Source organism: Melanerpes formicivorus, unplaced genomic scaffold (genome assembly GCF_026170545.1).
Source record: "Melanerpes formicivorus ecotype bairdi unplaced genomic scaffold, bMelFor1.0.p_v2 SCAF_3, whole genome shotgun sequence".
Lineage (NCBI taxonomy): Eukaryota > Metazoa > Chordata > Aves > Piciformes > Picidae > Melanerpes > Melanerpes formicivorus.
The window spans coordinates 23,414,978-23,429,223 of record NW_027142355.1 but is presented as its reverse complement, the minus strand read 5'-3'; the positions used below and the strand labels follow the sequence as shown (position 1 = coordinate 23,429,223).

Sequence of the window (14,246 nt, the reverse complement as noted above, 5' to 3'; positions counted from 1 at the left end):
TACACACCAGCAGTGACACAGTAAGGTGCATGTATGTCTGATAGAAGCTCACATGCGTATTTAATAGCTCTCCACTTACCTGACTCCACAGCTTCCTTAACCATCACAGCACAGTAAGGGTTAATCACCTCCCCTTGGGATGGCAGGTAAGGGCCACTGTCATAGTTGGATAAACCAATACGCAGAAAGGGAGACATGACAAGTCCTGTGTCAAAGAAAAGACAGGCAATATTTGGGAAGAGTCTAAAAATTTCCTCGGTTTTAACCAGCCTCTTATCTGCGTCGGACAGGGGTACGCTGGCCGTTAGTCATCCATCCAACTGGAGACGCTCTGACTTCCTCCACTGTCTAGCAAGAAGACAGACTGACCAAGTGCTGTTTAACGTGCATAAGGTAATGTAGCTCAGCTGCTGGCGTAACCACGTAGCTGAACTCATCACAGGGCCAGAAAGACCCACAACAGCAGCTCTGAGTGGACACCAGCCGTCAGGAATGAGAATGATAAGATGCAGGAGCCGAAGCAGGACTTTGTTGGCTGGAATACCCTCTTCTGTAACGTTGAGTCACACGTTCAAGAACCCAAATGCTATGAGGATAGAAAGGGTTTCGGGAATACAAGGCTGTTGGAAGCCTGCAAGCTGAACATGAAACTGTGAAATAACTGCGTACTATTTATATACAGCAACTGCCTGGTGCTGACCCATATTCGTGAGTGAAGCTATAAAGAGAAAATTCAACTCATATGAACCACACTGTACAGAGAGTAGGGCAGGGAAAAAATATCATTAAAAAAAATATAGCTCTCAGGGTAACTTTAAGCAGCTGAAAACAGAAACATAAAGTCTAGATGTAAGGAAGCACAACAAAGCATTTTAGCTGGCCATCTCTACAGCCTCTTTCAAAGCTTCCAGCAAGAAGATTTAATGAAACCAGAAATTATTAACTGCTGCCATCATTGGGCTATCTGAACCCAAAGGCTGGGCTTTACCACCCAACCTTTGGGTCAGCTTCTGAGCTTGTCTCAATTCCTGGCTTGCCTTCTAGGCAATGAGGTGCAAGAGGCACTTTGAACTCAGTTGCAGACTGAGTGTCTTGGACCACCAAAGTTAAAAGATGTGACTCCTATCACCAGCTGTTTCCTGTCAAATATATTGCCAACAGTATATTGTTCAACTACAACAACAAAAAGCTGAATGACTTATGGTGTGGTATGCATCCCAAGTCTTTTCCTCTTGTACCACATAAAATGCTCTATCCAAGAGCAACTTCTCTAGCCTCACACGGAGGAAGATCCAGATTCTTTGCTGGGAGTGGCATTTACTTACCTGCAAATGGTATTTTCCTGACAGATAAGTTCAGTCTACAGAAAAAGTGGATTCTCTTTTCATCACACTCATGGGCAACATAGAAAGGATTTTCTCAGTGAAAGAATGGGGATAACTGCTCCTCTGATGGGCAGACTTTAAAACATGGCCTTTTTGTTCAAGAAGACAGATGGCACTACCATCAAGGAGAGAGGAAAACTTGAGAAACTAAGATGTAGACTTTTTCTTGAGCATCTTCTCTCTCACCCAGCAGCATGGAGTGATTAGCTTCCATAAGCCCCTGTGCAGAAGTCTAGTGTGACTGTAAAACTCAGAATACCTTTCTGTTATGGCATGGCCAGGTCACAGCAGGTCATTGTTTTGCTTGTGAGCTGGATATGGTGAGATCTTCTACTTCTTCCTGTTCTATGAAATGAAGAGAAACAGCTGCAGTTAGCACTGGGACTGAAACACCCACTGATAGCCCATATAAGCAGCTGCACCTCTTCTCTGAGAGAGATTTTGGCAGAGGAGGTTTCCCAGGAGATTTCCCTCAATATTTTACCCTACATAAGGTAAATCTATACAAGGAAAGCCTAGGAAGATACTCCTTCCTGTTTGAGTTCCTGAATATGTCAGCAGACACACAGGAAAACAGCAAAGACTCAAACTCACTTGGATGTTGTACTTAAAAGAGAAGAAAGCCATCAGGTTGCTGGGGAAGATTGGATAGGACAGGAGGAGAGAAAAAAATGCTGTGATTCCTGTCTACAGTTTATCCCTAGTCACACAGGGATCATGGGCCACCAGTAGCTATCAGTCCTCGTCTGAAGACTGTCCAAGGACTTCTGCACGTGGCTCTATCTTCAACTGTGAAAACATCAGCATTTTTGAAATTTTACAGAAGTTAATGGGAAAGGCGAAGCATTGCCTGGGTCTGGATGCAGGAGATTAGGATTATCCTGTTCTCCTCTGGATGAGGAAAGCATCCCTCTGAAGGGTGTTTCAAAAATATTACCAAAACACATGGTGAACTTGCTCTGGAAAGCCAGTTGCATTTAGGTACTCAAGCACAGGTAGTTGTGTAAGGAAGACTATTTTTGTGACTGCACAATAATACAATGAATGGCTTGTGAATGGCTCACGACATAAAAAGTTTGAAACTTCTGCCTTGACTGATGGAATGAGAGAAATCTGATCAAATTAAGTAGGGAAAAATATCTTTAACAGAAGGAAACAAATGTGTGTGTGTATATATATATTGCCCCCTAGTTTTATGCAATTATTTAGACATTTCCTTCACTTCAAAAATTAAGATGATTACTTAGTTTAAAGACAAAAGACAAAACAAATCAAAGGATCTCTGGCAGCAGAAGGGGAATCCAAGTAGTTGCATGTTCTGTATGCACAATGCACCATCAGTGTGGAAAGCTGTCAGGAGCCTAAGGGTAAGGACAACAGGTATAACATCTCTATCATGTCTCTTCATGCAAACAGAGATGCATTCTCTCTGCCTCTGCCATATTCCACAATGTGGTGGGTTGAAAATTCCCCCCAATATTAAATTACCAGACCAGACCAGCTGGAAGCAAATGAAGCTGTATTTACAAGCAATCCTACAATCTAAAATGAAATGCAGTGAATATGTACAAAATATGCAATATTTACATACATTTACAGGTATTTACAATTTATAAACAGAACAGGAACCCCCCTGGCCAAAAACAGGGGAGTTAATAGTTTCCCCTTCCCTGCTCCCCTCCTTACCCCCCTGGACACAAAGGGGCAAGAGAAAGAGCAGAGTACTGTTTTGTTAGGATACTCACTCACAACAAAGAACACAGCCAAGGTTAACAAAGTCAATCAGAAACAATTTAGTGTCTTCCAGAGCAAAGAAACCAAAAAGAGAAAAGAAGTTAGCCTGCACAAAGAGCTTGTGTTTGTAATCTATCCAATGGGATTGTTTAGAACTGATCATTATTTTCCTTTTTGCACCCAATAATGATTTATTTACATTCTACCACTTTCTGTTCAAGATCTGCGGAAAATTTTCTAGGCATAGCCTGAAACTACCACACAGTAATACTTCTGGTGACTGCCAAGCAAAAGGAGATTATGTCTCATGTTCCAAATTTCCACATCCCTGGCTTTGAGAACCTGCTGTTCCATGGACAGTAGCAGGAGGATGTGCAGGGAGGTGTCTACAAACTCACTTACACGGACTTTCAAAATTCACCTTTGAAAACTCAAGAGTGTTAGCCAGAATGACTAATCAACATGTTGGGCATCCAAGAACATGAGTGTTAAAGGAAGCCAAAGGTGCTGATGACTCAGCACTAAAATGTAGCAACACTGTTTGCTCAAGTGCTACTGAAAGAAAATTAGGGCTAGAAGTTTGAACGTGGCATTCCTTACATTCCAGTGAAGTCAATGTAGCTGAAACACAGTTAAAACTGTGAAAGAAACCTGACCTGCTATAGACTCCTATCACTGCTCCAAAACCCATTACTTGGAAGTACTACAAGACATCTGTTCAGATCTGTGGATCTGCTCCCTAAACACTGACTTTAAAACTTCTCTCAGTTTTAAAATGCTGAACACCCCCTGCCTTCCTCACAGTATAACATGTCCTTTTGGTTCTGTGTGATCATGTACTTCACAAACAAGTTTCCTGGAGAGGTTGTGGAGTCTCTGTCCTTGGAGATATTCAAAAGCCATCTAGACATGGTCATGGGCAAGTGGTTCTTGTTTGAACAGGAAAGATGGACAAGAAGGCCTTCAGAAGTCCCTTTAAAGATCAACCAGCCTGTGATTCTGTGAAAACATAGGTGGGACAGATCTCACCTAATCCTAGTTGTCTACAGCATCTGCATCTCCATGTGAGGTGATTAGCTGGGCTCCTGAGAGAGGACATGGTTTAGTGGTCATGATAGTGTTGGGTTGACAGTTGGACTTGATGATCTTAAAAGTCTTTTCCAGTCTTAATGACTCTACAAACAGAGAGAAACTGGCACCCTCAGATCACGAGCTGGACCCATTTCAGACCCTTCTGTTAGCATGTGATGAACCCATTTCTCTCCTCTGAAAGCAAAGGGGAATGTCTAGTCATGATCAGATTCCTCAGACTATTACATTTCAGAAAATCTCCTGCATTGTATCACATCTAAAAGACTTATGCTGGGACTTCAGAATGTGGTTTAATGGCCATGGTGTTGTTGCATTAACACTTAGGCTTAATGATCTCTAAGTTTTTTTCCAACTGAAGCAATTCTATGACTCTATAACTTTGCAGAAACCAGTACATTGCATGAAGTGTTCTGCAGCCATCAGGGAACATGCTAGAATTTCATACCTAGCTGCACAACATGTAGGTTTGGCACACCCAGTGTTAGCAAATCAACAGCTGCACACATAGTTTTGCAGGGGCTTCCCACAAGCTAGCTAAAATCAGAGTTTACTGTTGTACCAGCCCCATGTGAGCACTCTGCCCTGGGGTGAGTTCCTTCGCCCTGTCCAATAAATCAGACAGATAACTGGTTTCCTGTTTCTCTCTCACTGTCTTTCCTGAAACCACCTTGGCTGTGGTCCAAACATCTGTTCTCCAGGTCACATCTCCAGCATTTGCCACTATAGGACTGCTGCTTGGCTAGCATCCACAGGCATAAACAATTAAGGAAGAGCACAACTCAGCTCCAGCAATGGTTCACTGTAACGGCAGCAGTTTAATTTAACATCAGAAGCAGCTGCAATAGATATGGAGAGTGTCTGCTTAATTTCCCAGTGGAAAGGATACTACAAGGTATCTGGAAATTAAGGATGAAATGTATCTTTCTATAAAGGGCCACCTGCAACCTCTCCTCCAATAAAACACTAAAATATGGTGCAATTGATGTTCAGTAATCCTGCACCCTGCTTCTCTGGTACAGGGGAGCTTTGCCCACTCCAGAGAAGAATGCAACACGTGGAAATCATTCCAGATATTAGAAAGAGTTATAAACTCCTTAATATGCTTAATCAATTGTGGTTAAGTAGGGAAGAAGAAATGAACTCCTGTTCTTAGTCAGTGGAAGAACTGTGTTGAGAACAGCTGCCTTCAGGGGATTTGACAGAATCATACAATGTTTTGGCTTGGAAGGGAACTTTAAAGGTCATCTCTGAATTGCTGAATGAAAACGGATGCATCTATGATGCAGGAAAGATGGCAAAGTACTGAATGAGGGCCAGCTGAGAGGAGTGGGGAAGTATTTCTAGATTTGAGATGCTTTTCTCCTGATACAATAAACCCCTCATTTTCTAGAGGTCAGAAGGAATATTTCCAACCCTCTCTCCTTTTTGAGGCAAAACTGTGCCTGCAAAATGAATTCATGATCTGAGGATCAGCATCACCAAGAGGGAAAGGAACCAGGAGTTATAGCTGAAGGGTATGAACTCTCCTTCACCCCCTAAAAGGCATCTCCCAACCAAAAAAGCAGATCCTGACCACATAAAGATCTGTTTATATAGCTGATGGAGACCTGCACGTGAGCATAAGTTAACATACCTCAGGGTCTTCCTGCCGATTTCAAGAGCAACACTGAACATTACCAGTTATGGCTGTAGACCCCACCTCTGCCTGCTCTCTCCTTGTATTCCACACAGAAGGGAATGGGGAGCTAAACAACTAGTTTGGGTGACTTTCATTTTGGGTGCCTGCATCACCTGTTATTGCAATGAGATCAAACTAGCCTGTTCACAAAGGAGAAAGTTCAGAACCCCTCTGGGTGCCACCCAACATTTCTCATACTTTCTAAGGGTGTGGATCAGAGGAGGATAAAAAAGGAAGGCAATTTGCATAGCCATTTAATTTTCTTCTCTCCATAGTCAGCCACTCTATCTGAAACATCCCACAAAGGCAGTCAAGGTACAGAGTGAGGAAAGGCAGAACCAGCAGCATCTGATGGGACTGGTACAATATGAGACTCTGTGAAACTAAAGAGCCTCCCAAAACTTCACAGAACAGCTTGATGTTGTATCATAGGTGATGGTCTCCACACTTTCCTATGGCTTGCAGACATAAATGACCCAGGCAAAGCATTTCTTCTGCCACATTAAATGAAGCTTGCAGACTTTTTTGTGGCCAGTGGAAGGCACAGGAATGGGCCCTTCTCTTTAAAAGTCTGTGGCTAATTTTGTCACGTTGTGTCTAGAGCAAGTTGTGTGTATCACTAACAGGACCATGTCCCCTGTACATAACCCACAAACATGGCTGCTTGGACTGCAGAATTCACATGGCTTCTTCCTGTTGTACATGTTGTGCACAAAGCAAGACCAGAGCCTCAAGTCTTTTGGATCTTTTACATGATCTAGCTACAATGGAGTTAATGCAGGTGAACAGGTTTTCAGCTGTGAAAGAGTTGGCATTGATCCTACTGGAGAATTGCAGAAAGTTGCTGCTGGAAATACCAATGGTTACTGCATACATCCATGGACTCTAGGACAGGATCTACAATCACATCTCTGGTTGTAGAAAGGATCTACAACCATACATGTCTAGCTGGGTCTTAAAAACAGAGAATTTCTGCTTTTCTATTCTTAGGTTTCCTCATGCAATTTCTTTAACCTGACCTAAATGCAGACTGTTTCCAAAGACATGGTTCAGCTTTCCAGCCCATCTCACACTGCAGGTTCCCAACCTCTGCCATCATGGCTCAGTGTTTGTGCAGGGTTTGGGATCAGGGAACAGATTTCTCCTAAATTAGCTCTTGTTCTTTCCTTTATTCGATAAGTGAGTTTGCAGCTGCATCCATTTCCTCCTTCGACCCAGCACAGATGCATGGGCCTGCACTAAGCAGGAATGGTGATGTGAGGAATGGTATGCAGCAACTGCACTTTGGCTGGTATAAAGGGACTGGGAAATCATGGTCTCGTTGCTGCTGAAGAGATTAAGGGTGGATTCACATGAACATATGCAGACAACTGCAGCACACACATGGGCTATCAGCCCAGCTCCCATTATAGCCTTGTAGGGGTGCATTATCCCATCCTAAAGAAGACACAGCATGGTTTTCATCAGAAAAAAAAACTTCTAAAGGTCATCTAGTCCAATCTGCCTGCAATGAATAGGGACAGCTTGAACTATATCAGATTGCTCAGAGCCCCATCCAACCTAACACTGAAAGTTACCAGTTTAAAATGGTTTAGACTAAAACCATCAGCCCTCGTCCTATCACAACAGGCCCTGCTAAAAAGTCTGCCCCCATCTTTTTTGTATGTCTCTTTAATCACTGAAAGGGTACAATAAGGTCTCCCTGGAGCTTTCTCTTCTTCATGCTGAACAACCCTAACTCTCTCATCATTTCTTCATAGGAGAGGCGCTCCAGACCTCTGATTTTTTTTTGTACCCCTTCTCTGGACCTACTCCAACAGGTCCACATCTCTCCTGTGTTAAGGACTCCAGAGCTGGACCCAACACTGCAAGTTGCATCTCACCAGAGCAAAGTAGTGTGGCAGAATCACTTCCCTCAACCTGCTGGCCACTCTTCTAAAATAGATGAAGACATACCCATTCTAGAATTTCTATTTCCACACTATGATTACTTGTACCTCAAAATCACGTAAGTTCTACCACTGATGCTCTCATGTCCAGAGAAAAGGACCCAGACTGTGGGGTTTGATCTGAGAGCAGATGCATTTGTGTTGAGCAGTTATGATAACTTGAAAATTTGTCAGTGGAATACAGCTGTGTGTGGGGACCCCATACATCCTTCCTCTTCAGGACCTGAAAGTTGCTCTAGAAAGAAGGTCTGCTTCAAAACACACCTCAGCACTTCTTAATTTGTTCATATAAAGGAGCCAAAGTCTCCCATCAAAAGGAGAATCTCTCTCAGATATGCCTTTTATTTTCCAGTAGACAACATGAATTTACCTCCCTCTGGAAAGGCAAGACTTTTAAAGCTAGACTCCACATTATTCCAACAAACTTGTAAGAGAAGCAGAGCAGACCCACCAAGTCCCTAATGGGAACAAACCTCAACATAAATGGTTTCAAAACAGCTATCCCCATTGTATTTATTTATCATTTTAAAATCTGACCCCTCTTTTCAGGTTCTAGATGCCTGCTAACAAACACAGGGCAAACTCGAAGCAACAGTTTTTCAAACGCTGCACACAGAATGTTCTCCAAGAGCTTTTCAAGCAAGGGAAAGAAAAGTATCTTGAAGTAGCTACAATATCTCCTTTCCATTTTAGCCTCTTGTTCCTTAGCCCAGCATTTCCTGTATTTCTATAAGACTTAGGCACTCATTCACAGACTTCTTGCTATGGTGGTTTTGGGGTTTTTTGGTTGGTTGGGGGTTTTGTTTGTTTGCTTGTTTTTGTTCTGGGAGTTTTTGTCTGTGTGTTTGTGTATTTTTTTTTTTTTCAATGACACAGGTGGAACTTCACCATCGTATCATAGAATCAATAAGGTTGGAAAAGACATCAAGGATCATCAAGTCCAACCTGTCACTCAACACCTCATGACTACTAAACCATGGCACCAAGTGCCACGTCCAATCTTTTTTTTGAACACCTCCAGAGATGGTGACTCCACCACCTCCCTGGGCAGCACATTCCAATGGCTAACAACTCTCTCTGCAAAGAACTTCCTCCTCACCATGAGTCTAAACATCCCCTGGTGCAGTTTGAGGCTGTGTCCTCTTGTTCTGGTGCTGACTGCCCAGGAGAAGAGACCAACCCCCACCTGGCTACAACCTCCTTTCAGGTAGTTGTGGACAGCAATAAGGTCTCCCCTTAGCCTCCTCTTCTCCAGGCTAAACAATCCCAGCTCCCTCAGCCTCTCCTCATAGGGCTTGTGTTCAAGGCCTCTCCCCAGCCTTGTTGCCCTTCTCTGGACACATTCAAGAATCTCAATGTCCTTCTTAAATTGAGGGCCCCAAAACTGGAGACAGTACTCAAGGTGTGGCCTGACCAGTGCTGAGTATAGGGGCAGAATGACTTCCCTGCAGCTGCTGGCCACACTATTTCTGGTGTAGGCCAAGATCTTGTATCAGTATGGTTGTTTATGCACTGAACTTTTTGCCAGTGCCAACATCTGAACCTCTTCTTTTACTTTCTTTTCCTTTAAAAAACATTTCAAGGAAGGAGGAAAGAAGTACCATAATGAGACATATTAACATCCTTCCTTCTGCAGGAACAGTTTCATGGTTATGGTTAACCTGGTTCAGCAGTAGAAGTATTCAGTGTCTTTAATCTAAAAATTTGCTAAAGGTTTTTGGACCCGGAGTAATGGAAATATTGGACTGGAAAAGAACACTTTGCTCATCCCTCTGCCTCCTGGCAGACATGTCTATATCATCCTTGACATATCTGTCTAGCCATCTGTCAGGAATGAAGCTTCTTGTGTGCTTGGTGTTACCACATACTCCCCAGAAACGCAGATGCATTTATCACAGAGGAGCCTCAGACTGTAACTGGAGTCCACACTGGACACCCACACCTTACCTTTGTGTGACGCAAAGGACTTTGAAGATGTATTTTAAGAAAATAGCGTTGATCCAGGATTTTTCTCTGTTTCTCCAGAGCTTCCCTGAGTATTTAAGGAGAATTAGTGTTTTACCTTCCCTCCTCTCCAGATCCATACATTTTCTATCAGGCTCAGCAGTTAAGAACTGCAAAAGGATGCCTGACTGCCAGAAAACTTCATTTTAGGTACACCAACAGCATAAGCTCTGATCCACACTCTCAACCTCCTTCTCTTCGCCCTGCAATACTTCCAGTAAATTTGAAAGAAGGTCTACCCCCAAGAGCACCTGGTCCAACTCACACTCTACATTGAAAACTGTTGCAGATATTTTAGATAATTCAGCCTTCTCCACACCCTTACAGCTTCATGATTATTCTGCTGAGTACCTTAAAAGCAGAAACACATATTTTGCATGGCAGAAGATGGCAGAGCTGTAGCTTATGCCTTCATTTTCTCTTCTCCATCAGTCTTTTCTTCCATGGCTTCACCAAAACCCATCAGTCTCAGGACTCCCTTCTGTGTCCTCTCTCATCAACACTATTGTGATACCAACCTCTATGATTTCCCCACTCCCAATGCCTCTGGACTCAAGCTGCCTCCTTAAATAAACTGTGACATACCATTCCCTCTTCCTTAGTCAGACCAGAGCTCAATTCAAACCTACACTTCTAGACGAATAAAGGAGCTCTGGCTCCAGTAAGGCTGAACACCTCACAAAAGGACTAGTCCCAACCAAGGACTAGCTCTAAAGTCATGGCACCTCTGCGCAATGGCACCAGTTACAACCATCGCAGCATTCGCAAAGATGCAACAGTTGATTATTCATGTTAGGCAATTAAGGCCCCTTTACTGTGATCAGAAAAGCAAGGATGGACCAAAGAAATCAATGCAATGTTTTGCTCTAGAAATGACAAAGCCTATAATCAATTACCACTCCCTCTTCACCACTCCCAAAAGGAAGTCTTTTCTAAAGTAGTGATAGCATTGCTGTTGTCTACCATACACAACTGCAGAGACAAAAGGACCTGTACCACAAAGAGGCACATTGGTGGCTACCAGGACTTCAGGAAGCATACATGGCATTCCCTGAAAGGATTAAATTCAGAGGCTCACATCACTACTGTGGTCCAAAGCTCATTCCACATACTTCCTGTCTACCATGCTGCTGTCACCAGGACCTTCCTCTGTGTGATTAGCAAAAGAGGTCTATAAGCATATGAGACTGCCTGAAGAAACCAATATATAGCTGGGATTCCTGAAACCTTGCTTTAGAACTTCACTCTACTACCTACTCTATGTACACTGCATATGGACTATTCACCCCAGGCTCTCTTCATAAATGACAAAAAGAATGAGACTTGCTGGAGTTTCAATTTCCATTATGTCCATGTTGCTGACTGAAATGGGTCAAATTCCTGGTGACCTTCAAATGTCTCACAATTGAAAGAGGCCAGACAGCTAGTTTAGGTGGAGATGTCTTGCGCGGCACCTAGGCATCTGAGACAAGAGTGGATGGCTCCCAGCTGTGGTGTCTCACCTGTTAGCAGTTTGACAAGTTTAGAGACCAGCTTATCAGTCTTCATCTGCATCAAGACCCAAATGAACTACCACATGTTGCAGAAACACACAAATTACCTGAGGAGACAATGATGGTCTACAGTTTTGTCTAAGTACACAGGCCCTAAATAGACTCTAAATCAAAACTCCGTGAAATCTTTATTTGACCCTCTATGGGATTTGAATCTGGTCTATAAATAAGAAGACAATGCTAGTAACCAGGAACTGGAAAAAAACTGACGTAGAGTCAGAATTAATTTGGCTGGAAAAGACCTTTAAGATCATCAAGTTCAACCGTTACCTAACTCTCTAAGTCCTGTGCTAAACAATGCTACACCTTGACATAAGCCATATAAATTAATTTTCTAATGATGAGAAGTGGTAAAACCACCATCCTTTCCAATTTCACTCAAAAATACATTTCAGAGAACCACCTTCCTTTAATGGAGGGGATGACAGTGATCCAGAATTGCTTTCAGAGACTTTCTCTATCTAGTTTACTCAGATGTTTTAATAACAATGTCTTTAGATGTCCTGATAAACACCCTCCATTTGTATGAGGGGAAGGAGGGGACAGTGCAGCTGAAAACAGAAGCTAAAGGATGTGTGTTCTTCACTGTTTCACAAACAAAACAAATCAAAACATAAATAGTAAGTGTTACTGTAAGGGTGGGAGGGGAAAATCTAGGTGAATTCAGCTCTCAACATGTACACAGCACTTCAAGACAAGTAACAGTGACTCCCGCATCAGCATTTGTCTCTCTGGTCTCCATGGATAAGTAGGGTATGACCTTGCCTAAATCCCACTCACAAGCCAGAACAAATCTCTGTAAGCCTCAGCTGTTTTTTCTCTTCTCAACATATCAGACCCAAAATGCCTCCTCTTTCACTCAGACTGATTATTCCCCCCACCACAGCTACTCCTGACTTACATCACAAGAGAAGCAGGCTCACCAGCACATAGAAACTTCACAGCAAATCAAATGACTACATGAAAAACCTCCTCAGAATGGATCCAAGTGAAAAATTAACTATGTACAAGTTTAGTCCTGAAATAAGAGTTGATTTTCTGTTCCCAATGCACATGCATAAGTCTGGGGCAATGTTTATGAGGATTTATAGTGCTAAATGATCTCAAAGCTTGACATCTTCATTAATGTGATAGCCATCCTGTTGATAACTGTGGTGTCCCTGAATATTACAGAATGCTCTGGGTTGGAAGGAACCTTTGAAGTTCATCTAGTCCAAATGCAATGAGCAGGGGTATAATTGCTCTGAGACCCAAACAACCTGGCCTTGAATGTTTCCCTCTGGACTACATGGACCAGGGTTTCATCATCTGCAGTGCAAAAAAGTTATTCCCTGGATCTAGTCTTAATCTCCCCTCTTTTAGTTTAAAACCATCACCCTTTTCCCTGTCACAACAGGTGTCCCTATCTTTCTTATAGGCCCTCTTTAACTACTGGAAGGACACATTAAGGTCTCCCTGAAGCCTTCTTTTCTCCAATCTGAAGAACCCCAGCTCTCTCAACCTGTCCTTAAAACAGAGGTGTTCCAGCCCTCTGATAATTTTTGTGACCACCTCTGTACTTTCTCCACCAGGTCTATGTCTTTCCTGTGCTGAGGACTCCAGAGCTGGACCCAGCACTGCAGGTGGGGTGTCACTAGATCAGAGCAGAGGGGCAGAATTCCGTTCCTCAACCTTCTGGCCATGCTGCTGTTGATGGAGCCCAGGATACACCTGCCTTCTGGGCTGTGAGTGCACATTGCCAGCTCATATTAACTTTTTCATCCACAACAGTCGAGGAATCTGTTTGAATTAGAGGTATTGCTTAGTTATAAGTTGTCTGCTGCTGTTACTGAATCTTTTAAATGCCTCATGTTTACCAAGGTAAAATACAGAGTCTCATCAATGCCTCATGGATGTCTTTTTAGGGCTATGATACAGTCTTGCAACACTTGGCCCAGACACAGCAACGAGAAGCAGGCCCATGTTGGTGACAAGGGAGAAGCATTTCTTCTCATCCTCTCTGCCAAGTTCCAAAATCTGCTATATGCAGTACATGAGGACAATTCATTAAGTTCGTTACCCTTTTCTGGCTCCATCTCTTCAGAAAGGCAATGACATATCTCCTTCCTGCCCCATGACAGTCACAAAGATCCTACTAAACTCAAACTAGGCAGTGTGATATCGTGAAGTGAAGCCAGTACTGCTGGGGTCAGCAGTGCATGGAAAACACATCCTATATTGAGTGGACCAAGATAGTTTCTCTGCTTTCAAGAATAAAAGTACATCCATCCCTCAGCTATATCTCTCTTCCTTTAAAGATCTTCGTTTATCCTGCCTACAGAGAACAGTCTCTGCCATACACTGTTGCTCAAAGCGTGCCTACAGAGCGCTGGCCACACACACTAAGTGTCAACTTAAATGGTCACGCTGACTGCAGCATGCTGCTCAGCCATGTTATTTCAGTAGCATAGCCAGTAACTCCAGATTCACAATAAAGAATAGGACAGACTTGATCTCAGAAGCACATCCAGTGGCCCACACCTGCTGCCAGTTGGATCTGTGTCTTGCCCCATTGGAAAGAATGGGCAGCAGGTCACAGACCTTCACTTAATGCTAAAGACAGTCCAACAAAGGAAAGAAATATCACTGGTGGAATGTGTTAGTCAAGCACCTGTAGGTTAAAACACATGACCATGCAGGAAAAACACTGCAGAGGACACAGCACAAAGTGCTCACATAATGAGCTGTATCCACCAAACCTCTCCCTGTTGACCTGACAGGGTGAGGATGCACTAAAATGGTCTCAGCATCAAGACTCCCTTCACTTCTCCAATGAAATAAGTTCAGTAGATGGAACATAATTCATAGCAAA

At 43.1% G+C, this 14,246-nt stretch overlaps 1 protein-coding gene across 1 annotated transcript in view; it reads right to left on the bottom strand.

Annotated features, from left to right (window-relative positions):
- PRKCQ (protein kinase C theta) overlaps positions 1-14,246 on the bottom strand; it is a 68,337-nt gene that overhangs the window by 48,341 nt on the left and 5,750 nt on the right. Inside the window, exons 2-3 of the mRNA XM_068168852.1 lie at positions 1,645-1,730; positions 80-205 (exon numbers count right to left, since the gene is read on the bottom strand). Coding sequence (XP_068024953.1) covers positions 80-197 — 118 coding nt within the window. The 5' untranslated portion in view covers positions 198-205; positions 1,645-1,730. The remainder of the gene's footprint in view (positions 1-79; positions 206-1,644; positions 1,731-14,246) is intronic.